Source organism: Hipposideros armiger, unplaced genomic scaffold (assembly GCF_001890085.2).
Source record: "Hipposideros armiger isolate ML-2016 unplaced genomic scaffold, ASM189008v1 scaffold_64, whole genome shotgun sequence".
Classification (NCBI taxonomy): domain Eukaryota; kingdom Metazoa; phylum Chordata; class Mammalia; order Chiroptera; family Hipposideridae; genus Hipposideros; species Hipposideros armiger.
The window spans coordinates 2,643,562-2,666,602 of NW_017731414.1; the positions used below are offsets into that span (position 1 = coordinate 2,643,562).

Genomic DNA, 23,041 nt, shown 5'->3' on the forward strand with positions numbered 1-23,041 from the left:
AAAAAAAAAAAAGAAATATATATTTGGTCTTATCCCCATTTCAAGCACAGCGCTCCTAAAACCTTGGAAAAGGTGTCTTTTGTTATGTAAACGTGATGACTTTGGACCAGCCCCCAAGAATAGGGGTTGGTTGCTAGGGAACCTATTCGTGTGATTTGAGGGTTGGAACTTTCAGTCATATCCCTCCCCCAACCTCCAGACTCCCAGGGAGAGGAGAGGGGCTGGGGTTGAATAGATCAACAGTGGCCAATGATATAATCAATCATGCCTAGGTAATGAAGTTCCATAAAAACCCAAAAGGAGAAGGTTCAGAGAGCTTCTGGATTGGTGAATGTGTGGAGACTGGGGAGAGTGGCACACTCAGAGAGGGTAAGGAAGCTCTGAGCCCCTTGCCCTAAGCATCTTTTCCATCTGGCTGTTCCTGTGTTATATCCTTTTATAATAAACTGGTACTTGAGTAATTGAAATGTTTCTCTGAGTTCTGTGAGCCATTCTAGCAAATTAATCGAACCCAAGGTGAGGGTCACTGGAATCTCCAATCTATAAACTGGTAGGTCAGAAGTGCAGGTAACAACATGGGCTTGCGACTGGCATCTGAAGTGAAAGGTAGGAGTGTGCAGTCTTGTGGGACTGAGCCCTTAACCTGTGGGGTCTGATGATTATCCCCAGGTAGTCAGTGTCAGAATTGAGTTGAACGGTAGGACACTCAGCTGGTCTCCAAGACTTACTTGGTGGTATGAGGAAACTTCTCGCCACACATTGGAAATTGGATATAGAACCTTTTACCAGCAAGTAAGGAAGTGCTCAAGAGAATGATGGAGACCTGTCAGAAGGACACAAGACCATCCTGAAAGGGCTTCTGCTATCCAAATCTGGGACAATTTGAGCATCAAAATGAATAATAGTAAATGACGATAATAAAATAGGACTCCATGAATCTAAACTGACAGTAAATAAATAAATAAATAAATAAAATAAACTGCAAACTGCCATTTTGCAGAGCATTTTCTCAATCCGTTGAGATTTTGCTTCCCGGCAATTGTCAACAGTTTGGCTCAAATAAACTCATAAGTTTTCTTTTATGCTGGATATTTTTGTCAACAGAATGCTCCTTAACCTGATAACAGTCATCTCCCCAAACCGCACCGCACACGCAGACTTACTAGGGGCCCTTTAGAAGCACTGCTTCAAGTCAGACACCGGCAGGGAGGCCTCTCCTTGGCTCTGTCCTCAGGTGCCGATGGAGAAGCTGAGACCAGGAGCTTGGGAGGGACAGACTGGCAAGGTGAGGATGGGAGTTGTGACCCAAAGCTGAAGGGCATCCCAATTAGGGTGATCAATGTCACACAATTCAGTGTACTAAGGAGCCAGCATCTCTAAAAGATAGATACATGTGGGCTGGCATGGCCCCAGTGGGCAGTTTCTCTCTGCCCACAGGGCTCTCTGCTGTATCACTCATACAGCTGCAGGAATGCTGCTTACCCAGTTCATACCAAACATTAAAGAGAATGTTGCGAGGGGTGGAGGGCAAACTTGTTTAAACCTCACAAAAGCCCGACCTTTGAGCTTCCACTTACTGGAGCCATAATATCTGCTCTCCATAATTTAAATAAGGAACAGATGAGATAGACCACATGTGAGGCACCTGAGTGAGGGGACATTACAGCCCTGTAGGGCAAGGCAGTGTCTGGGATGGAAGGCGACCTAGCCCTGGGTGTTGGAGCCCAAGCAAGGTAAGGAGGGAATCACGTGGGAGCTGAGGGAGTCAAGATGGGAGTGGGGGAGGAAGGCTGGGCATACACAGCAGGGGGGCAGCTGATTAAATAAGTAGTGAGGCAAATGGGAGCAGGGTCCTTAACTATCAGAGAAAGGAGTTACAATTCTGAAATGAAAAAAACAATGAACCCTGTGGCATTCAACTAGAATTAAATATATTGGAATGAACTCACGGTTTTCAATACATGCAGATATAGAAAAAAACAGATGTGAATATGTATGTGTCACCCACAAATATTCTTTAGTTCAGTCCCAAGAGTGATCAGAGCAGTAATACCTCAGTAACAATGAGCATACCTAGGGCCAAGATCTACTCTAAATGGGGCCAGGCTCCTTGGAGGAATGGCTGATTCTGGCTGGGGCAGAGAGAGGCCAGTATGAACCTAAAATATGTTACGGCAGCTGTGATATTGTGATTTATAATAAGAAATATATATTTGGGCCGGCCAATTGGCGCGTTGGTTAAGAGCTGGCTTGGGACGCCAGAGGGCCCCGGTTCGGATCCCACATATGAGGGCCAGTGACACTGCCCTCCACAGCTAAGATGCTGAACAACAGCTCAACCTGGAGCTGGGCTGCGTGAGTCGCCGGCGATGGCGTAGGCTGTAGCCCCTGCTGCAGTGGGTTGCCATGGGCTACCGTGTGTAGCCAGCAGCCAGCGGGAGCGGCCGTCCAGAAGCCTGCGACTGATCTGCCTCGCCCAGGAAGAGCTCAATGATGGTGCCAACTTGGGCCAATGAAGCGAGGTCCTCCACAACTAGACTGAAGAACAAAAGGACAGCAACTTGTCTGTTCCCCTTTCCCCAATTCCCCAGCACTGTTCCCATCCCCCAACTCCTCAATAAAAATCTTTAAAAAAAAAAAAAGAAATATATATTTGGTCTTATCCCCATTTCAAGCACAGCGCTCCTAAAACCTTGGAAAAGGTGTCTTTTGTTATGTAAACGTGATGACTTTGGACCAGCCCCCAAGAATAGGGGTTGGTTGCTAGGGAACCTATTCGTGTGATTTGAGGGTTGGAACTTTCAGTCATATCCCTCCCCCAACCTCCAGACTCCCAGGGAGAGGAGAGGGGCTGGGGTTGAATAGATCAACAGTGGCCAATGATATAATCAATCATGCCTAGGTAATGAAGTTCCATAAAAACCCAAAAGGAGAAGGTTCAGAGAGCTTCTGGATTGGTGAATGTGTGGAGACTGGGGAGAGTGGCACACTCAGAGAGGGTAAGGAAGCTCTGAGCCCCTTGCCCTAAGCATCTTTTCCATCTGGCTGTTCCTGTGTTATATCCTTTTATAATAAACTGGTACTTGAGTAATTGAAATGTTTCTCTGAGTTCTGTGAGCCATTCTAGCAAATTAATCGAACCCAAGGTGAGGGTCACTGGAATCTCCAATCTATAAACTGGTAGGTCAGAAGTGCAGGTAACAACATGGGCTTGCGACTGGCATCTGAAGTGAAAGGTAGGAGTGTGCAGTCTTGTGGGACTGAGCCCTTAACCTGTGGGGTCTGATGATTATCCCCAGGTAGTCAGTGTCAGAATTGAGTTGAACGGTAGGACACTCAGCTGGTCTCCAAGACTTACTTGGTGGTATGAGGAAACTTCTCGCCACACATTGGAAATTGGATATAGAACCTTTTACCAGCAAGTAAGGAAGTGCTCAAGAGAATGATGGAGACCTGTCAGAAGGACACAAGACCATCCTGAAAGGGCTTCTGCTATCCAAATCTGGGACAATTTGAGCATCAAAATGAATAATAGTAAATGACGATAATAAAATAGGACTCCATGAATCTAAACTGACAGTAAATAAATAAATAAATAAATAAATGGAAAATCCAATGAACATTTCTGTAAATCTGTGATTATTTCAAAATAAAAAGTTAAGGGTCGACCGAATGGCTCAGTTGGTTAAGAGCGCGAGCTCTGAGCAACAGTCGCCAGTTCGATTCCCACATGGGCCAGTGAGCTGCGCCTGAGCTGAGCTGCTGCTGAGAGCATGTGCTCCTAACAACAAGGCTGTCAGTTTGACTCCCGCATGGGATGGTGGGCTATGCCCACCCGCAACTAAGATTGAACACAGCACCTTGAACTGAGCGGCCGTGAGCTGCCGACGGGTGGCTGGATGGCGACTGGACTTGGGAGTTGAGCTAGCTGCATCCTCCACAACTAAGATTGAAGGACAACAGCTTGGCTGTTCCCCTTCTCCTACTCCCCAACACTGTTCCCCTTCCCCAATTCCCCAATAAAATCTTAAAAAAAAAAATACCAGACTTAAAATACCAAATTAAAAAAAAAAAGTTAAACACACACAAACAAACCTATGAGAACAAATGTAGCACTCAAGTTACAATGGCTTTTTAAGCCAAAAGAAATATAACGTTTCAGCTTTAAAGTGAACTAAAAGGGAAGAGAATTAGAACAGAAATATAGCACAGGCTGGCATCTCTGAAAAATGAAAGTGGTGGTAAAGGTAACAGATAAAATGTTGACTTCTACCTGGGTTAAGGAGTGACACCATGAAGATCCACGAGCTATTTCTTTGAACTAATATGGTTCCCCAAATCTACTGTCATCAAAGAGTCTTTCAAATGTCAAACAAGTATAAAATAATATGTTCACCACAATGAGATAGCTCTTCACACCCACTATGATGGCTATTACATTAAAAAAACAACAACCCAGAAAATAACAAGTGTTGGTGCGGATGTGGAGAAATTGGAACCTTCATGCACTGCCAGTAAGAATGTAAAACGGGGCAGCCACTGTAGACAACAGTCTCGCAGTTCCTCAAAAGGTTAAACATAGACTAACCATATGATCCAGCAATCTCACTTCTGCGTGTGTACCTAAAGAACTGAAAGTAGGGACTCAAAAAGATATTTGTATACATGTGTTGACAGCAGCATTATTCACAATAGCCAAAAAGTGGAAAACAACCCGAATGTTCTACAATGGATGACTGGATAAGCAAAATGTGGTCCATCCATACAATGGACTTACTCAGCCTTAAAAAGTAATGAAATTGACACACGCTCAAACATGGAAACCCTGAAGACACTAGGCTAAGTGAAACAAGTCAGACACAAATGGACAAATATCGTTTAATTCCACTTATGTGAGATACTTAGAGTAGTCAAGATCATAATGAAAGTGGAATGGTGGTTACCAGAGGCTGGGGGAGGGGAAGTGGGGAGTTGGTGTTTAATGGGGACAGAGTTTCAGTTTGGGAAGATAAAAAGTTCTGCAGATGGATGGTGGTGACACTGCACAACAATGTGAATGTACTTAATGCCGCTGAATTGTACACTTAAAAATGGTTAAAGTGGTAAATTTTATGTAATGTATATTTTACCATAATGAAAAAATACTCAGGCTATGGGAGAATAAAGACTATCACATCCTTATAGCATCTGGGTGAAACTTAAATGTAGGTTTCAAATTGAATTTCTCTTTCAGGCACCAGATAACTACTGGAGGCCAGCACTGTACCCACAGCCTCACCGTACTCACACAGTCCTCAGTAACCATGAGCTAAGTGTTATTACTGTTCCCGATTCACAGACAAGGACTGAAGACAGAAAAAGGTTCAGGCACATGCCAGGCTCATGTGGAGGTGAAGCAGAATTCAGACCCTATCACTGCTTTTGACTACTGTCCATGTCAAGTACACGTCAATCTCGAACCAAAACCATGTTCAGAAAGAAACATACTTTTGTACCACATAAACACGTTCCATGAGCCCCAGGATATCTGAAGCGCCATGCTCCAAAGTGACAGAGAAAATTCAAATAATTGACCTCAAGAGACTGACTCACTCTAAGTATTCAAGTGATAACCTTTCTGTTGATAACCTTTGGTCTCAATGATATCTTCATTTTATTTGGTGGACTCTCTTGCAAACTATCTTCAAATTGCTATTAACCTTGACCAACTGATCAAGGTCAGCACCACCAGCGATAGGAAATATCAACAGCATGTATCTCCGACAAATCGCACTGAAAAGGACACAAAGTCACTTCTGTAGGATTTCTGCCAAAGACTCACTGCCTCAGTCTAATCATGAGGAAACATCAGGCAGACCACAGTGAGGGTCACGCTACAAATGACCGAGCAGTTCTCAGAAAACATGTGTGGGCTGCGGACAACAAGAAAAGGCCGAGGAACCGTCAGATTGGAGGAGACTAAGGTGACACAAGGGCTAAATGCAACGTGGGAGCCTGGACCAGAAAAAGGGCATTAGGGCAAAAACTTGGGAAATCCAAATAAGGCCTGTCATTTAGCAGAAGAGCATTGTGCCAAGGTTAATTTCCTGGTTGTCATCATTGCACGATGGTTCTGAAGGTGCTAACCTGAGGAGAAGCTGGGAGAAGGCTATAGGAGTACTCTCTGTACTCCTTTTTTCAACCTTCCTGCAAATATAAAACTAATTCAAAATAAAAAGTTCTTTTTTTAAACAAAATTTTTTTTTTTAAACAAAGGATTTGCAGTAGCAGAAGCCTTCCACGGGGATGCTTCTATGGATGCTTAAATCAAACAAAACAAAATTATTATTATTCCACTTTTCTAATTCTGTCATCTTCCCCTTTCCCAAAACAACTGAATGCCACAGAGCCTCTTAGGTCCTGCTTAAGACGAATGCAGCTGCTTGTTACTCATTGGTAACAGGATTGTTCCAGTTATAAAATGCAAAATAAAAGGATGTGATACCAGAAAGCAGGGCTCTGACAAGACAGGAATGAATCATTTGCTGCCAGAAAGAGATGTGATGGGCAAGACAAGATAGCCCATGATGCACACTAGGGCTGAGCCAGGATGAGAGGCGTGTGGTTGTCTCGCTCCTGGAGCTACATAGGAACAGCCTACCTGTCTTCTCCTTGATCTCACAGAGCACACTGAAGAGAGCAGGCTTCATCCGATGGCAATTCAGAGAATGCTTTCTGAAAGAGAGGCAACAGAGGAGCACGTGAGAAAGAGACACGTCATCCTGTCCATCAGAAATAAACATCCTCCATATTGAGTCAGCGAGTTCTGTGGAAATACCTTATGAAGGTATTGTACCATAGCAGTTCATATGAATTTGGTTTGTACAAAGTTTAAGTAGAGCAGTATACAAAGATTCAAAACAGTTCCCTTCATATGTAGAATTTTAAACAATGCAGAAATTCATCAAGAGCTACAAAATTTCAAGGTACAGCGATGTGAAAGCTGTGTTCACACTACTGACCTGTAGTGGCACTTTGGTGCAGAAACCCCAGCCATCCTGCCCGAGGGTTGTGCAATGTTAACTTTGCAAGTGTTTACTGAGCACCTACTACGTGCCATACACCATCCTAGTGTCACAGAGACACAGACAGACGAGGTTCGTTCCCATGTAGTGGTTAAAATGGAGGTGGTGAGAGACACCAAACACACACAAGCAAGAAAACCATCAGTTGTGTCAGGTGCTTTATGACGATTTAAACTAGGGTGATGGCTAGAAAGTTCATTGGAGTTTATATGTCTCTGAGGTGACATCAAAGCCGAGAAGTTAGGCAGGAGAAGGGCTGAAGAGAGTAATAATTTAGGCAGAGGAAACAGCCAGTGCAAAGGCCCTGAGTGAGAACACACTTGGCTTTTTAAGAAACCAGGATGCTATAGGGTAAGAGGTAAATGAGAGAGCCATGTGGTGAAGTTAGTTAGAGAGACAAGTGGGGCCGATGGGAACAGCCTGTGTGTCAGGGGAACAGCTGGCTTTTGTTTGCCTATGATGGGAACTGTGGTTGGCAGAAGAATGTCCCCCAAAGATGTCATGTGTTAATCCTTGGAACCATGAATATGTTGCCTTACAAGGGAAAATACTGCAGATATGATTAAGGTTAAGGATTTTGAGAATGGGAGATTAATCCAGATTATGCAGATGGACCCAATTGAATCACATTCTCAGCCTTAAAAGTGCACAAACTCCCAGCCGTGGTCAGAGAAAGAGATGCCATGACTATTTCTTCTGACCCAAACAAATATTAATACCTCAGGTCAGAATACTTTGAGAAGAAATAATGAACAGAACAAACTGCACACTCACTCCCGGCTTGCCAAGGAGTTTAAGGCCATGCTTGATTGAACAGCAGCTAAAGGAGGCAGTCACCCTATCCAAGTTTCCCTTCAAAGGCCATGCCCTCCACTCAGGCCTGACGGGACCATGCTACATGCCTTCCTGCTCTGAGCTTTCCCTGCACACATGCTTGCCTCCAGCCTAGAATGCCACACTTACTTTCTCTGCTGGGCAAAAAGCCTCACATCCAGATCAAGGTCATCTCCTTGGGGTGTACTCCTGTGCCCCAGCCTGAGTGTAGATGGATTCTAGGGTCCCATCTTCTAAGCTCTCGTCTTGCTGACAGGTGGCCTCACCCTAGCTAATTCCTTATCAGCCTCTCTCTGCTCCTCTGAAGACTTAGCCCAACTGTCTGATCTCCCATATCACCTGAAGCAAGAAGTGATGTCATATTCTAGTGAGGCTGCAGGAGCTCTGGGAAAAGCAGGGAGGGTGGCAGGTCAGCACCAGAGTTCAAGGGAACAAGCCCAAATCTCCACCCAACCACCTGCTGGTTGTCTGACCTCAGGCAAGTTTTTACTCACTAGGAGCAGTTCCTCATCTAGAGATTTGGTGAAAAATCACCCACTTCCTAAGGTTTTGGGAGGTTTGTATTCAGATGTGGGGCACTCAGTAACTGTCACTTAAAGGAGTGAGTGGTACCTGCTCATTCAAACTTGTCTGAAACATTTGGCACATTGTTTTACTTATTAATAAAATTACTTCGAAAGGGATTTTGTTGTGATCCTAGATTTTGGATAGCTTGAGGAAATCATTTTAAAACCAACAAAATGCAACTCCAAGCACACCAAGGATATTAAGACTTTCCTTTGGCACTAGACCAAGACAAGATAGGCAAGTTAACATAAGCACAAAACGGAAACCTCTAAGCAGGCTAAGAGCAAAGACTGAAGGCACTAAGCCAACCAGTAACTAAGGAAGCTCCTTCAGGCTGATGAAAATGAAAATTTCAACTCAAATTCTACTTCCCAGGTTTGGACTAACAGAGTCTCTCATGCTAATGCTATCTGGCTTTGGGGAATTCCAAACCATCAATTCCTCCTCTGACCTCTCGCAGTCTCTGAACGGGCATGCTGAAAGCTGAGGCTGCCATGCATTAACGTGCATACTTCTAAAGGTCTATGTCCCCTTATTCAGTATTCCAGAGGTACTGAGACCAGGAACATACCATTCAGTGGAAGGTTTATGCCTTGCCATTTGGTTAAGTTCTAAGGGTCGTCAAAGTTACACAATGTCCCTTTAATAATTAGAGTTGAATCCATATAAGCAAAGTCAATCTGCAGAAATACTGGAGGAATTAAGGAAGTCAAACAATAAAGAGAAAAGAAAAAAAAAAGCAAGTCATGTAAATTTCTACTGGTAGGAAAAAAAATATATAGATATTTAAGTTTTTTATTTTTAAAAAAATTTTATTGGGGAACAGCCATGATCATTGGTTCCACATTGCTTTCATGCTACAACGGCGTAGTTGACTCTTTTAAGGAGGGTGCAGCTCACAGTGGCCCATGCGGGGATCGAACCGGCAACCTTGGTGTTATCAGCACCATGCTCTAACCAACTGAACTAACCGGTTACCCCTGTAGAAAATATTTAAGAAGTCATAAATAAGTTCAGAGAATTTTCTTCTTAGAAATGCTAAGAAGGCCCTAACTGTAGTACCTGTTACGTTTCCTAAAAGCCAATTTCTAAATATAATTTTAGTTTTAGGCATACCACCTCATATATCCTATTGCTTGCTCCTAAAACATGTACAACGGTGACCATTCTCCATGATACTTTTATTCACTATATGTGAAGTTTCTTTTTTTCCCCTAAAAACCTTATTAGCATTCCCCAATGGTCATTTTCTGTTATACTCAAGTTCTACAAACAACACAAATTTGAGTTGTGGTTTTATAGACTATACAAAGGAAATATAAAAACAATCCTGGACCCTCTAAAACCTGATTTCCCGAAAATATAAACAGACCCTGAAACAACAGGGCCTCATGGCTCCAGGCCGTGTTTTCATCTAGAGAAAAAAAAAATCAACTATTTTCTGAATTTTATTTATTTATAATTTAATTTTCTTTCTATATCAAGTAGGCAAAAACAATGCTAATATGTGACCCTTGTGATTCATTTAAAATCCATTATGCCCACAAATACAATTTAGGCTCAGAAATAATTTTCATTTGTCAGATTAACCATCTACTAGGTAAAGTAATTTATGAAAATTGAAATAAATGGTATGCTATCATCTCCACACTTGAGAGCCCAACCTCTCCAAGTATGGCCTGGGATCAGCAGCACTGGCACCCTTGGGAGCTTGTTAAAAACGTGGACTCTCGCCCCTCCCACATCCAGACCTACTACATCACAACTTGTATTGCACTAAGGTTCCCACAGAGATTTGCTGCACGTGGAGCCTAAGAAGCACTGTTGTAGTGTACCACCCACCTTCCAGGAGAATTATCTGTGATGATGGAAATGTTCTCCATCTGCGCTAATATGGTAGCCACTGGCCATACACGGCTACTGAGCACTTGAAATGTGACTAGTGCAATTGAGGAACTGAATGTTTAATTTATTTAATTTTAATTTCTTTTCATTTAAAAAGACACGTGGGGAGTGGCTACACACATTGGACAGTGTAGCTCTATAGCGTGTCTGAATGCACCTGCCGACAAAGGGTCAAGAAGCAACCACTACACCCAATCTGCCAATCCTGTAACACAACCCACCTGTCGTTCCAATATGCAGAATGACTTAAAGAAGCGTCTTCAGTTGCCTCTACCAGAACATCGGGGATGGAGCCTGCGTCTCCAGAGTTACATTGCTGACCCTTTAGCTTCCTTTTTTGTTCAAGTTTCCAAAACTCACCCCTCAGCCATTTCTAGCTCTAGAGTTTTCATACTGACTTCTTAGGAATCTCACTACTAGAAAAGAAAGAATCCTATCAGCCTTTGAGTAATGGCAGTTTCCAGGCTCCAGGGCACCCTAGGACTAAGGATCACCAAAAGTGTGGTCAATGAGCACACAGTTGGGGGCGTGGGGGAGGGCCCAGAGCCTGCAACTGATTTTCAAATGGGCCCATGACTCAAACTAGCTAGGGACTTTCAGGGAAGGAAGAACTTTGCAGCCTGACAATCCTAACAGAGGAACCCTAAACCCTAGTCTGATAACCCTTATAAATCCCTCATAAAGGTAGTCAAGAGAAGCAAATGAAATGACCTATGTAAATTGTAAAATGGTGTAAAAATTATTATAAAAAAGCTATGCATGATAAAGCAAAATATCAAACAATCCTTGACAAATGAGATAAAAATTTCTGCTTTACTGGTTCCATATAAGAAATGAATGAGAATGTGATCAGTCAAAGGTTCCAATCAGAAATTGAAGAACTATCCCTTCTCCGAGAAGAGGTCAGGGTGTAGCCTAAGGTCACAAGATCATTCAAGAGGCTGGTCAGCACGGACACAGGAAGTCTCCAGCTTACTGGGGCTGCATCTAAACTAAGATGTACATCCCAAAGTTCCCGGTATCTCTCCACTATCTGTGTAGTCAGAAGGAAGAACAATACACAGTCAGTATCCTGAGACTACTTAGCCATAATGACAAAATAAATTATTCAGAAGCACTTGGAGCTGCCTCCCTGATAATGAAGACAGATGTAAGTAAGAATCGAGATTTGGGCCAGCCAAGTGGCACATTGGTTAAGAGCTGGCTTGGGAGATGCCAGCTCTGAGCAGCAGGCCCCAGTTTGGATCCTACATGAGGGCCAGTGACACTGCCCTCTACAGCTAAGATGGTGAACAACAGCTTGACTTGGAGCTGGGCTGCCGTTGAGTCACTGGCGCCGGCGTAGGCTGTAGTCCCTGCTGCAGTGGCCACCATAAGCTACCATGTGTGGCCAGCAGCCAGCGTGAGTGGTTGGCAGCCGGTGTGAGCTGCCAAGGGCCACCGTGAGAAGCCATCCAGAGGCCGGCGACCGATCTGCCTCACCCGGGAAGAGCGCAATGATAATATCAACATGGGCCAGTGAATCAATGTCCTCCACAACTAGCCTGAATAACAAAAGGACAGCAACTTGTCTGTTCCCCTTCCCCGATTCCCCAACACTGTTCCCCTCCCCCAATTCCCCAATTAAAAAAAAAAAAGAATCAAGGTTTAAGGAGAGTAAGGGTGCTTTCCTTCTTTAAATACACTTATGGTGACAAAACAGGTTGAGCGGGCCTCACAGCTGAGATGTAAAATTCTTTCTTGCTAGCCAGTTGAGCTAAACTGACTCCAGGGACAGCAGGGGTTGGCAAAGTGCATTGTGAGAAGGCAGGGTCAGAAAGACTTGCAGGGGCCGGCCAAGTGGCGCGATGGTTAAGAACTGGCTTGGGACGCCAGAGGGCCCCGGTTCAGATCCCACATATGAGGGCCAGTGACACTGCCCTCCACAGCTAAGATGCTGAACAACAGCTCAACCTGGAGCTGGGCTGCAGTGATTTGCCAGCAACGGCGTAGGCTGCAGTCCCTGTGGCAGTGGGTTGCCATGGGCTACCGTATGTAGCCAGCAGCCAGCGTGAGCGGTCAGCAGCCGCAGTGAGCGGCCGTCCAGAAGCCGGCGACTGATCTGCCTCACCCGGGAAGAGCGCAATGATGGTGCCAACTTGGGCCAGTGAAGCAACGTCCTCCACAACTAGACTGAAGGACGAAACCACAGCAACTTGTCTGTTCCCATCCCCCCAATTCCCCAATAAAAATCTTAAAAAAAGAAAAAAAAGAAAAAGAAAGACTTGCAAAGGTCTCACCCAGTCAGCTGTCCAGGAGAGACAATCTGCTGGCGCGCGCGTGTGCGTGTGCGTGTGTATTATCACAGGTTGGTTATCTAACCAGGCTGCAGAGTTTACTGAGGAAAAGATCCACCCAAGCTGTTTTCTCCACAGTGGTATAAGTGGCCCACCTGAGGACTGAAGACTGTTGTGGGACTTTTAGAGCCTAGAGTTCATCTAAAAGCTACAGCCAATGAAGAGGGGCAGATTTGAAGCTTCCAAGTCTCAACATAAAAGCCCCAGGGAGTCTTTCTATCACAGAAAGAAACCAAGGACCAGCAATCTAACAGCCATGTTGTCAGCATGTATAATGCCCTGCTATTCACTTTCTTAGCCTTAAAAAAAAAGAGCTGTATTCAAGAACAGCAAGGAAGAGGTGACTCACTGCATTTTATTCTAAAGCCTATCGAGTGCAGCCTGAAGAGATTGCTACAGGAAAACAGCAGCCTCGCCGTGGCTGTGCTGCGGTGACAGGTGCTTGAGGAAGGTGACAGCTGGGCAAAGCTCACTGGTTAAGCAACTCTCCCCCTCGAACATGTTGACGAAAAATATCCAGCTTAAGAGAAAACTTATAAGAGTTTACTTGAGCCAAACTGTCGACAATTGCCGGGAAGCAATATCTCAACGGATTGAGAAAATGCTCTGCAAAATGGCAGTTTGCAGTTTATTTTATACATAAAATCAAAGGAGGAAGGTTACATGAAATCTATCGGTGATAGATTAAGGGGGTAGGAGAAAGCAAAGCGGGAAAATCTTTGGGATTGGATAAAAGTACATTGGAGAGACAGGTACTCCTCCCACACAGGTGGGTGCAGGATAGGTAACAGTTCGCTCTTTACAGCACATAGAGATGGTAATCAGGAGACAAGCATGATAATGAGGAATTTTGCAGTTTCCAGCTCTGGTGGGGAGGGGGGGAGGATTAAAGATGTTATTTTAGGTACAAAAAGACAAAGAACAGGCCCACTGAAAAGGCACAGATTAATTTAATGAGGAAGCTCAAGAGATGTGACTTCCTGCCATGGCCCACTTTAGTTAGGAGTTTTTATGTTCACACCATCCTCTGGTTACTTTCAGTCTCCTAAGCTTTTCAGGTTTAACATGTGGCCCCTTTTCTGTCCACAAACAGAAGAAACAGAGGTAGCTCCACAAACCAAAGAGCACTGCCTCTGTGGTTCCTGTGTGTGAAGAGCCCATTTCCCTCTCACCCACATCCTGCTAATCCTTACAGAACCTAAGTGCAACAAAACTTTATGAAAGCTGGGGCCAGCCGAGTGGCGCGTTTGTTAAGAGCTGGTTTGGGACGCCAGCTCTGAGCAGCAGGATCCTGGTTCGGATCCCACATTGGGACCAGTGACACTGCCATCTTATAGCTAAGATGCTGAACAACAGCTCGACCTGGAGCTGGGCTGCTGTGAGTCGCCGGCGCTAGCGTAGGCTGCAGCCCCTACTGCAGTGGGTTGCCATAAGCTACTGTGTGTGGCTGGCAGCCAGCGTGAGCGGCTGGCAGCCGGTGTGAGTTGCCAAGGGCCACCGTGAGAAGCCGTCCAGAAGCCGGCGACTGATCTGCCTCACCCGGGAAGAGCGCAATGATGGTGCCAACTTGGGCCAGTGAAGCAACGTCCTCCACAACTAGACTGAAGAACAAAACGACAGCAACTTGTCTGTTCCCCTTCCCCTGATTCCCCAGCGCTGTTCCCATCCCCCAATTCCACAATTAAAAACAAACAAACAAAAAACTTTATGAAAGCTATTGTACTCAGCTCTGGGAATACAAATGAAAGTACAACAAAGCCACTGCTCTCAGACTAGCCTAGCAAACAGGGCATCACACAAAGGAACCCTCTCCCAGCCCAGCTCTTTTGTGCCCAGAATTACCTCTACTCAGCATACTCTTGATATGACAATTATTTATAAATTAGTCCCCCACACACCCTACTTCTCAATGAGTTCCAAGAGGGCAGTGAACATCTAGCACCTAGCACAATGCTCCAAAAAGAGTGAATGTGGTGGTGGGGTGACACTCTTAACTTTCAGGCAGAGGTTATGAATCTGCAGAAAGAGTTGTCATTCCAGGGCCAGCCAAGTGGCTCAGTTGGTTAAGAGCATGAGCTCTGAGCAACAGGGTTGCCAGTTCGATTCCCACATGGGCCAGTGAGCTGTGCCGGAGCTGAGCTGCCAACAGGTGACGGGATGGCTCAGCTGGTGACAGCACATGCTCCTAACAACAAGGTTGCCAGTTCCACTCCCACATGGGATGGTGGGCTACGCCCATGCGCAACTAAGATTAAACACGGCATCTTGAGCTGAGTGGCTGCAAGCTGCAAACGGGCCGCTGGATGACGACTGGACTTGGAGTTGAGCTAGCTGCACCCTCCACAACTAAGACTGAAGGACAACAACTTGTCTGTTCCCCTCCCCCAATTCCCCAATAAAATCTTAAAAAAAAAAAAAAGAGTTGACATTCCACAAGAGCAAAGAAAACAAAGTATGAAGAACAAATGAATGCCATATCCACCTTTTACTTTACCTCCTCTTTACTGGGGCTGCTGTTCAACTGGCTTTTTTTTTTTTTAATCGAACTGGCAGGTCTCTTGCTCAGAGCTCGCACTTTTTTTTTTTAAGATTTTTATTGGGGAATTGAGGGGATGGGAACAGTGCTGCGGAATTGGGGGAAGGGGAACAGACAAGTTGCTGTCGTTTTGTTCTTCAGCCTAGTTGTGGAGGACGTTGCTTCACTGGCCCAAGTTGGCACCATCACTGTGCTCTTCCCTGGCGAGGCAGATCAGTCGCCAGCTTCTGGACGGCCGCTCACTGCGGCTGCTGGCCGCTCACGCTGGCTGCTGGCTCACGCTGGCTGCTGGCTGCATACGGTAGCCCATGGCAACCCACTGCCACAGGGGCTGCAGCCTACGTCGCCGGCGACTCACTGCTGCCCAGCTCCAGGTTGAGCTGTTGTTCAGCATCTTAGCTGTGGAGGGCAGTGTCCTGGCCCTCATATGTGGGATCCGAACCGGGGCCCTCTGGCGTCCCAAGCCAGCTCTTAACCAACATGCCACTCGGCCGGCCCTCAACTGGCTTTTTAACCCCTCCTCACTACAGGGCTCTAATGACCGCACAGTCCACATCACCAGACCCTGGCCCCTCCCAGAGATCATCCTTCTCCTTCAAACAAGCCCCCATTCAATAAGGTCTCATCCTCCAAAAGGACCTGGGTCCTTTCTTCTTTTCTAATAATTCCAGCAGGTCCCAAACACAACGTGCTGCCTTTGTTAAGTTTACCAATCCTGGCTGGCTGGCTGACAGTGGTGAGAGGAGGCAAGTGGGACACTGGTCTTAACACTGCTGTAATTTTCCCGTTGCAACTGAAACAAAAACAAAACAAAAAAACCCTCAAACTCTGAGACTTGTAGGCCCAGTGTGATCTGGTTCCAGGTTCTCTCCAGACTCAACTGGGGACTTTCAGTCCTTGGCTCTGCTTTCTTTCTGCTGTTTCCCACCTCCGGGCCTTTGAAGGTGCTGTGCCTTCTCCAGCTGGCTTCCACAGCGTGCCATCCCTTACCTTATTACAGCTTTTCTCACAATTTTATACTTAGTTTTTTGCCCTTACGCTCTCTCCCTTAAACTATGAGCTTGAGAACAGCGACTAAGACGGCACCCAGCTAGGTGTTCTGCATACAGTTCTAATAAATATTTGCCAAATTAATTAAAAAAGGGGTCCTCCACTTTCATCCAGCTCCCCCACTAACCCCTTTTCCTGGTGGTTCCCACACCGAGGCACCCATCTCTTCATTCCCAAGTCCCATTCATCCCACAACTCACTCTCCTTTATCTGCCCTCAAAACTTCCCACCCTCATGAATCCCACTAACCCATTCATTTACACCCCCTCAACACTCCTCTTATCCCCTTACGCTCCATAAACCCCAAAACCACCTTTCACCATAAACCTCCCCATCTACAAACTCCCCTTAAACCTTCTTGCCCCAAGATGAGCTCCTAAAACCCACTTCCCGCTGCTTAGCCCCATAAGCCTTTCAACCCGTTCCATTTTAACCCCAAAAATACCTTCGTTGTCCTCCTCCAGCCCCCCTACCTCTGCCCTCCCGGCTCAAAGATGCACCCCGCAATCTCGCCCAGCCCTCTCCTCAGCTTCACACATCCCCGCCTCCCTGGCGCCCCGAGGCCCGCCCCCTTCACGGCCTCCACTTTGAGTGGCCCCCTTCCCCGCCCCGGCGCAGCACCTGGCCTGCGCCTCCTCCAGGCTCTGGTCGGTGATGGCCATGATCTGCTGCAGGACGTCGCCCGTGTCAGGGCCCAGTGGGGGCCTGGGCGGCGGGTGGCGCGGGGCGGGGGGTGGCAGCGCGGGACGCGGCGGGTCGTCCATGGGCGGCGGGGCTGGGCGGGCGCTGAGGAGGAGCCGCCGGGCCTGGAGCACGCGCTCGCGCCGTAGCCAACCGCCGTCGCCGCTCCCCGAGCTCTGCGCGCGCCTGGGCCGGGCCTCTGCCGCCTACTAGGCCGCCGCGCACCGCCCATGGACACGCCCCTAACAGCTGCCCTCAGCAGCCCGGGACTCGGAGACGAGTTGCCAAGGCAACGGCACTTCCCACCCTCCTCCAGCCCTACAGAGGGCGACGCTGGCTCCGCCCCATTTCAGAGGCCCCCATTCCCACATATCCACCTCTTGCATCTCAGAGCGGCAGGTCCTACTCAGAACCTCACTCCTCCTCAGAGCCCCCACTTTTTCTGAGGCCCTCATAGCTGAGCCTCCCGCTCCTCAGAGACCGGCACATCTCCTGAGTCCCCCTTCTCAGAGCAGCCCAGTCTTCCTCAGAGCCACTCCTTCCTTCTCAGAGCCTCCCATGGCTCTCAAAACCCCATCAGAACACCCCATTCATCTCCAAAAGTCCGAGGCCCAGACTCCTGCCCAATCCCCTAGTGCTCCCCTCAGCCTCAGTCCCATCAGGTGGGTCACTAGGGCTTCCAGCCTCCTGGATCTTCCCTGGGAGATTTCCATGAGGGGCACAGGTTTGTGGTGACGGTGGTTGGGAGATTAGATTAGTGATTTTCTCAGCTATATAAGTCAGTTCTATTCACCTTTCAAGATCTGACTTAAACGTGACCTCTCTTTTATTCATTCTCTTCGCAGCATTCCAGGCCTAGAAAACTCTAGCACTTGGTTACCGAATGAATGGATGCTTCCAGAAGAACTACTCTGTGGTGCACCCCAAGACAGCAGCTTCTTGTGCGAGTGAAAAGGAACAAACTGGACACAAATTACTTCTCCAAAGTCATGGGACCACCTTGAGCTTGTTTGCTCTGAGGGCCGACTCCAGATGGAGGCTCAGAAACAGTCCTCCGCCTGGCTGCCAACTCTTTTGGGCAGAGTCCATCTTCCCATCGCTGCTGAAGAAATGCAATAACCATCTGGTGTGATTTGATTGGGGGACTCCAAAAGAGACAGCAGGGATTGGAAATAAGTGATGTGGGCCAGTGTAAGAACAACTTTGAAAGCTCCCTAACAAAGGAAACCCTACACTTGGCCCCAGTAACAGGAAGTACTAGTACATGTGGGCACCATAGAGAGCGGATGCCCTGTATGAAAATGTCAGCTAGCTGGCTGGCACAGCACTTGCACAGGAGGCCTGAAAATAGTGGGTAACTTTGGTGTCCTTCAGAGAATGAAGTGTGGGGGGGTAGGTGTTTGAAAGCTTCAAGGACCAGCAGAGACGTATACTTGAAGTCACCCGCTAGAGAAGAGAGACCTACAAGAGAGGGAAAAACTGATGGGACAAACTCCCAAAGGATATTTAAGGAATGTGTGTTAGAACCTGGAGGATGCTGACTGCAGGAGGAGTCAGCTCAGAGCAGATAAAAGCAGAGCTGCCTTTTGGAAGCCGTAAGAGTTGGTTGGCTGCCTCGGTCCCCAAAGTGACATGTCTGCCTAACAAGCCCAGAGCTCCACGGAGGCATGGACTGCATTTTTCATGGGCATGTGCCCGGGCACATAGTGGAAGCTGCTGGCTTGGGTCATCACCTCTGGAGATTCAGGCCCCAGACCCTAGGGGCCATGCTGCCCACCTTGGACCTTGGAGAAGTACCCAGTGCCCCAGTCCATTTTTTGCTTCCTCACAGAGCTGCCTCATGGCAGGGGGTTTTCCCAAAGGGAATCCCAGCCCCATTTAATGTAGAAGGACCTAGATGTTTTTGGTTCTTTGGCAATGCATGCTTTAGTAGTTTAAGAATTGGGCTGCTGATAGAAGGCCTGGGTTCAAATTCGACTGTTATTCAGTGTGAACCTGAAGTGGGACATAACCCTGTCTCCTCCTTAGGAGGAAGCAGAGAATCCAGATCCTGGTCTACACCATGCCTAGCTATCAAAGAGAAGGCTCATCATCATGGGTATGGCACGTCTGAGGCCTTGGGGGGCAGTGAGGTGAGGGGAAAACCAGGCTGAGCTTGTGACCAACTCCGCACTTTGTGGGAATCTGAAGCCCTTTCCCCAGGGGCCTCTCTAGTCCCTCGATGTAATCTCTGTGCCCTTTCAAAGCTGTGTAACCATGGGCCAGATCTCAACCTCTCTGAGCCACTGTCTTCACATGAAAATAAGTGTAAAACCTGCAGGTAATGAATAAATAATGCACCTAAAATGACTGTCAGTGTGCCAGGCAACATCAGGAGAAGCTTGAGAAATGGCAACACTCGAATTTGCACCCTGTTCCATGGACCCCAGTACCTCTGGCCCATAGGTGTGGTATGCAATGGGATGGACACACCTATCTGTTAACCTGGATGCAGATAAAAGGGCAGGTGGGAGAGAGAAGACTCACACAGGCCACAAACTACTCTGGGTTCCAGAGGATGGAGACAGGCAGGCGGCAAGTTGGAGGCAGGGGAACAAGTGGAGAAGATAGGCAAGAGGGAAGAGACGCAAGACTCCAAGAGAGATGGAGTGACAGCCAGTCAGAGACTGAAGATGAATGAGAACAGGACTGAGGAGATGCCATGTTGAAGGATCTCTGCCCAGCGAAAGCTGAAGTGGACAATTCTGGGACACAGCGACAGACTGAGTTGAGGACAGAAAGTGCTTTGGAGACCTCAGAGGAGAAAGAAAGGTTTACTCCTTAACGTGCCCTCCCCCCATGGAAACAAGCCTTAAGTCTAACGGGCACAGGCAAACTCGAGAGGCTGCAAGGGGCCACAAACCTTTCCTAGTTACCACTTAGCACCCCTCAGTTTCTGCCTCTGAAGACTCAACCTCAGGCAGATGGTGCATGCATGGTCCGTCTTTGTCGTACTGGGCAGCGTGGCCTGAGAGAGACCTCATCGCGCCCACCGTTAACGCCCACACCACCATGGACAAGGAAGAGATCCACAGGGTTTACCAAGGATGTTGCAGTAAAAACAGAAAAATGTTCATTAAAAACCCCACAACCTGAGATCACTGAAGAGCCAGATTCCCACACACCCACAGGCCCTGGAGTAGAGTTATGTCTGGGGAGGGCTGGCAGGGGTGTCGTGCCATCCTGACCAAGGGTCTGCCTTGAATTCTGTCCCTCAGGTTGGGTTGAGCCAGGCACATCCACGAGTTGTCAGGGGAGCGATCGGGTACTTGCTGCATCCTGCTGAAGTCCAAGGTTGGCTAAAGGGTGGAGTCCATCAATGGGTGGCCATTCTCAGGAAGCATGATGCGTGTGCTGGCACCTGTCCGGGCAGAGGGTGTATAGCGGGCAGACTCGTGGGTGGACCGGCGCAGGCACAGAAAGCAGAGGAGGCGGCGGAAAGTGCGGCGCATCTCAGCATCGCGACATGAGTACACCACGGCATTGACCAGTGAGTTGGCCTCAGCCAAGAGTAGGAAATACTTCTCCACAGCCAGGACGTTGCAAGACTTGCAGTCCAGACCGTCCAGGAGCAGCACCACCTGGGCCGGCGTCCAGCAGACCACAAATGCCCCTGTGGGATGGAACCTGAGGTGAGCAGAGTCAGCTGTCGGGGGGCCTGGCACCCACGGCTCTGAGCTCAGGACTGGAGGGGTATCAAGAGCTTGGACAGCAGCTGTGGTTTACAGTGCCAGGGTGGCCTGCCTTGCTGCCTTGGCAGCATGATGGGGCAGAACTGCTAAGAGGGGACACCTTTCTCTGATTTGTCTGCTGGAGGGGACACCTTTCCTATCTGGTACACAGTGGCTCCAGCCCTGGATATTTCTACGCGTACATGGAGGTTTGTTCTATGGGGGAAAGGAGGTCACTGTGGGACAGGCCAGTTACTTGGTGGCGAAAAGGGATCATTGGGAAGAGCTGCTCCTTGTTCTTGGTGGCAGTGGGGTGTATTGTCACCTTCTCTACAAAGGCCATTCTACATTTTAACAGCCAGAGTGACCAAGTGACCACATTACTTCCTGCTAAAAGCTCTTAAGGGCTTCCCACGGAACGCAAAACAAAATCAGACTGAATCAGACTGCCGTCTGTGCCCTTTGAGGCCGTGCTGACCTCCTCTCCTCTCTGGAGGTGCTGGCCTGGTCCTGCCTTCTTGTTCTCTCTGCCTGGAACTCTTTTCCCTCCTCCAGCATTCAGGTCTCTGCTGAGATATCACCTCCTTGGAGAACATTCCCCACCCAATCATCTCCTTCCATCATACTCCATCAGGTCTTGGAGGAGTTGGGGGGAAGTGGGGTCCCACTCACCTAGGATGATGACAACAGTCTTGACCAGGCTGAGCGTGGTCTCGCGGTAGCGGGGGTGGCAGCTGACATGCTCCGCCATGCGCTGCACCCGCCTTCGCACATAGAAGAAAATGCGGATGTAGACAGCCACCATGAGCAGGAAGACGAGCAGGCTGGACAGGGCCCAGACGGCCAGGTAGGAGCGGCTGAGCAGGGGGGCCATGCGCGAGCAGCTGTCCAGGGCGCAGAGGCAGTGCCAGGAGTGGGCAGGCAGCAACCCCAGGCCCAGTGCGGCCACCCATACGCCCACAATGAGCATGACAACACGGCCGCGGGGCAGGCGGCTGTGCAGCTGCACGGCCATCACGCTGCGGTGCCGCTCCATGGCGATGGCCAACAGTGTGGCCACTGATGCTGTCAGGCTTGTGTCCAGCAGGCCCTGCCGCACGAACCAGCCCCGAAGCGAGAGCCGGGCCGTGCGCGGGCCGGTGTGGAACATGAGGAAGAGGTAGGCCACGCCGGCAAAGAGGTCAGCTGCGGCCAGATTGCCAAGCAGGTAGTAAATAGGCTGGTGGAAGCGACGGTTGGAGGCGATGGCTGCAATGACCAACAGGTTGGTCAGCAGCACCAGCACACTGACAGTCAGCCCCAGTGCTACCACAACCACATCTTTGGGCCGCCAGTGGGAGCTGAGCTCCTTGCCACTGTTGTTGTAGAAGAAGCCGATGGTCTCGTTGTAGTAACATTGGCCCATGGTGACCATCTACAGGCACAGAGGGAAAGGTCAATGCAGGCGGTGCTTGTTGGAAGCAGCAGCACCCAGAGGAGAGGGTCTGGACAGAAAGGCCAAGGGTCTCAAACTCAAATGCCTCGGCACAAAGTGGTGGTAGTGGGGACCAGGGTGGCCTGGAAAAGCAGCTCAATGGAGGAGGACACTTGTCACTTATTTACTTTTAAGACTTTGTTACAAAAGATATCTCCCAAATTAAAGGACTAGATGGGTTTATTTATTTTGTTTGTTTTTTCCTTTTCCAATTGGTTTCCTTTTTTAACCTAAAGAAAACCCCTCTCACCATGTGCTGCCAATCTGAGTCCAATCTGTGTTGGTGGGGGGGTGTTGGGGCAGGACAAAAGGGGTGTCAGATATGAAAGTAGAGGAGGATCAGTATGGTGTCGGAGTCACTGCAGAGACTAGAGTCCAGGGGGCATGTGTGTGCAGGGTGGGGTCACTTTTCGGACCCTGCAGATCGCCAGTGCTTGGGCGTGGAGGTAACTGGGGACACCGGGGTGGGCTGCGAGACACCCCCAAAAGTTGGGCGGCAGGCTTTGGGCAAGAGCGCTCCGGCGGGGCATCGGGCTGTTCCGGGTGGAAGGAAAGACTCTGGTGGCCTCTGGGACAAAGGGGGCGGTCAGGGAGGCGGCAGCTGGCGGGGCATCCCAGAGCCCCCAAGGCTGAGGGAGGAGCGGAGGGCGGGGAAGGAGAGGAGGGGGCGGCGCCCGAGCCCCGCGGGCACGTGCCACGCCCTCCCCGGGACCAGTGCCCACCCGCCCCCGTCCACGCGGGCCTCACCTGGGCCGCCCGTCACGCCGCAGACGGAACGGCCTCGCTGGGGGTCGGGGCGGGCGGGAGACCCATGGCCCAGTAACCGCGGCGGGAGCGGAGCAGTGTCTGGGTGCGTCTAGCGCGGGCGGCAGAGAGCGCGGGAG

General features: G+C 48.6%; 2 protein-coding genes across 6 annotated transcripts in view; both read right to left on the bottom strand.

Annotated features, from left to right (window-relative positions):
* Positions 1-17,225, bottom strand: part of PBX4 (PBX homeobox 4) — a 41,121-nt gene extending 23,896 nt beyond the window's left edge. Inside the window, exons 1-2 of one of the 5 annotated variants that reach the window (XM_019641812.1) lie at positions 16,914-17,123; positions 6,641-6,714 (exon numbers count right to left, since the gene is read on the bottom strand). In XM_019641812.1, coding sequence (XP_019497357.1) covers positions 6,641-6,714; positions 16,914-17,056 — 217 coding nt within the window. In that variant the 5' untranslated portion in view covers positions 17,057-17,123. The other 4 variants (XM_019641817.1, XM_019641815.1, XM_019641816.1 and 1 more) reach the window with 4 other exon arrangements.
* A 2,802-nt stretch (positions 17,226-20,027) lies between these two features.
* On the bottom strand, positions 20,028-23,041 carry LPAR2 (lysophosphatidic acid receptor 2). Its single transcript, XM_019641809.1, has 3 exons — positions 22,905-23,041; positions 21,356-22,097; positions 20,028-20,625 (listed from the first exon to the last, which is right to left on the bottom strand). The coding sequence occupies exons 2-3, from the start codon at positions 22,095-22,097 to the stop codon at positions 20,312-20,314; spliced, it is 1,056 nt and encodes a 351-aa protein (XP_019497354.1). The 5' UTR covers positions 22,905-23,041; the 3' UTR covers positions 20,028-20,311.

Coding starts and splice junctions, on each gene's coding strand:
- LPAR2 (XM_019641809.1), bottom strand. CDS start 22,097: ATGGTCACCATGGGCCAATGTTACTACAACGAGACCATCGGCTTCTTC. Junction 20,626..21,355: donor GACTGTTGTCATCATCCTAG/GTGAGTGGGACC, acceptor TCCATCCCACAG/GGGCATTTGTGGTCTGCTGG.